General features: G+C 53.2%; 1 protein-coding gene across 1 annotated transcript; it reads left to right on the top strand.

The window, feature by feature from the left end:
• Positions 1-817: 817 nt before the first annotated feature.
• On the top strand, positions 818-1,759 carry LOC128903408 (olfactory receptor 14J1-like; the record flags this gene model as incomplete). The annotated part of the gene is made up of 1 exon (XM_054187424.1): positions 818-1,759. A coding segment is annotated over exon 1 (918 nt), but the record flags the coding sequence as incomplete, so codon positions are not given.
• Positions 1,760-2,128: the final 369 nt, after the last annotated feature.

Raw genomic sequence — 2,128 nt, 5'->3', positions numbered from 1 at the left:
GACCCATTAACGCTCCAAGAAACTTTGGAGTTTGCATCTGACGTTGACTTCTGGAGAGGTTTCATCAGCCTCCCCTGTGTCTGAGCTTCATGGGCTCAGCACCAAAACCACCAGAGAGGTCAATAAAATGCCTTGGGCTGTTCCTGCTCAGTACAGAAATGGGGGTTGGCCGGGTGGCAGGAATCCGTGTTCGCTGCTCGGGATGGGCATCGGGGGGTAAGCAATTGTACTGCATCACTCCTGGTTTCCTATATTCTTTTCCAATGATTGTTAGTTTCTTTCCCGTTACTGGTCTATCAAACTGTCTGTATCTCAACCCATGAGATTTTTATTCCTTTTTCTCCCTCTTCTCCCTATCCCTCTGCAGGGGGTCGGGGGACAGTGAGTGAAGAGCTGGTGGTCTTTCCCCCCCGACAAGGCTGAGGAGTGAGCTGGCTCTGCTCATGTCACTGCAGTTTGAGGACAACCAGGAGTTTCCTTGAGGTTTTCCTGCATGAATATGCTGAGCAGCTCCTCTGCGTTACAAGTGGATTACAGATGAGGTAACTAGTGAATGGCAGAAGCTGTAACCCCTTTCCCCAATCCCCGCTGCTGTGGAGCAGGGATGACTCCTTGGGAGCCCACAAGCAGAGCTCTGCTCCTCACGGCACACTTGGCCAGCAACAATGAGAGCTCCAACAAGGGCAATGCAGAAAGCTCCCGCAAAAAAGGACACGGGCAAAGTGTGTTTCCGGGGCTTGGGTTTGGAAGGGCAGGCAATGGGAAGAGATTTGCTCAGAGCTGTCCTGACTTGTGAGTGTGCTTTCCTCCTTTGGCAGTACCTCGGGAACAAAGGGATCCGATGTCCAACAGCAGCTCCATCACCCACTTCCTCCTCCTGGCATTCGCAGACACGCGGGAGCTGCAGCTCTTGCACTTCTGGCTCTTCCTGGGCATCTACCTGGCTGCCCTCCTGGGCAATGGCCTCATCATCACTGCCGTAGCCTGTGACCACCGCCTCCACACCCCCATGTACTTCTTCCTCCTCAACCTCGCCCTCCTCGACCTGGGCTGCATCTCCACCACTCTGCCCAAAGCCATGGCCAACTCCCTCTGGGACACCAGGACCATCTCCTTCTCGGGATGTGCTGCCCAGGTCTTCCTGTTTGTCAGCTTGATGTCAGCAGAGTTTTATCTTCTGACAGTCATGGCCTACGACCGCTACGTTGCCATCTGCAAACCCCTGCACTATGGGTCCCTCCTGGGCAGCAGAGCTTGTGTCCACATGGCAGTAGCTTCCTGGGGCAGTGGCTTTCTCTATGCTCTGCTGCACACAGCCAATACATTTTCAATACCTCTCTGCCAAGGCAATGCTGTGGACCAGTTCTTCTGTGAAATCCCCCAGATCCTCAAGCTCTCCTGCACAGACTCGGACTACCTCAGGGAAGTTGGGCTTATTGTGTTTGGTTCCTGTTTATTCTTTGCATGTTTTGTTTTCATTGTGGTGTCCTATGTGCAGATCTTCAGGGCTGTGCTGAGAATCCCCTCGCAGCAGGGTCGGCACAAAGCCTTTTCCACATGCCTCCCTCACCTGGTCATTGTCTCCCTGTTCATCAGTACTGCTGTATTTGCCTACCTGAAGCCCTCCTCCATCTCGTCCCCATCCTTAGATCTGGTGCTGTCATTTCTGTACTCGGTGGTGCCTCCAGCAGTGAACCCCCTCATCTACAGCATGAGGAACCAGGAGCTCAAGGATGCCCTGAGGAAACTGATTGGACATTTTTTCATCAGCCACAGACTGTGTGCCTTCCTCTGCAAAGGATTCACAGCATCTGTTCCGACAAGCACTCACTATTCCTCCCCTTCTCCTTAACTTTTCACCTGTCGCCTGTGACACAAAAAATTTATATAAACGAAGAGTCAGTCTCTCTGTGTGTTTAAATAAAATACACGAACTGGCTAACACTTCTTCTTCTGAGACCCATCAGCAGCAGGGCTGAATAAACGGCAGATGAGAAGACCTTTCTGGCTGCAGCAGCCTGGGGCAGGCTGTCCCAGTGCCACTCTGTCACTGGGGCGGCAGGAGCTGCCTGAGGGTCCCCAGGGCCAGGGCTCTTGTACCGGGCTGGGGAGAGGGGATGGCACAGAG

Source organism: Rissa tridactyla, unplaced genomic scaffold, assembly GCF_028500815.1.
Source record: "Rissa tridactyla isolate bRisTri1 unplaced genomic scaffold, bRisTri1.patW.cur.20221130 scaffold_33, whole genome shotgun sequence".
Taxonomy (NCBI): domain Eukaryota; kingdom Metazoa; phylum Chordata; class Aves; order Charadriiformes; family Laridae; genus Rissa; species Rissa tridactyla.
The sequence above is the reverse complement of the archived record's forward strand: the minus strand, read 5'-3'. Positions and strand labels throughout refer to the sequence as shown.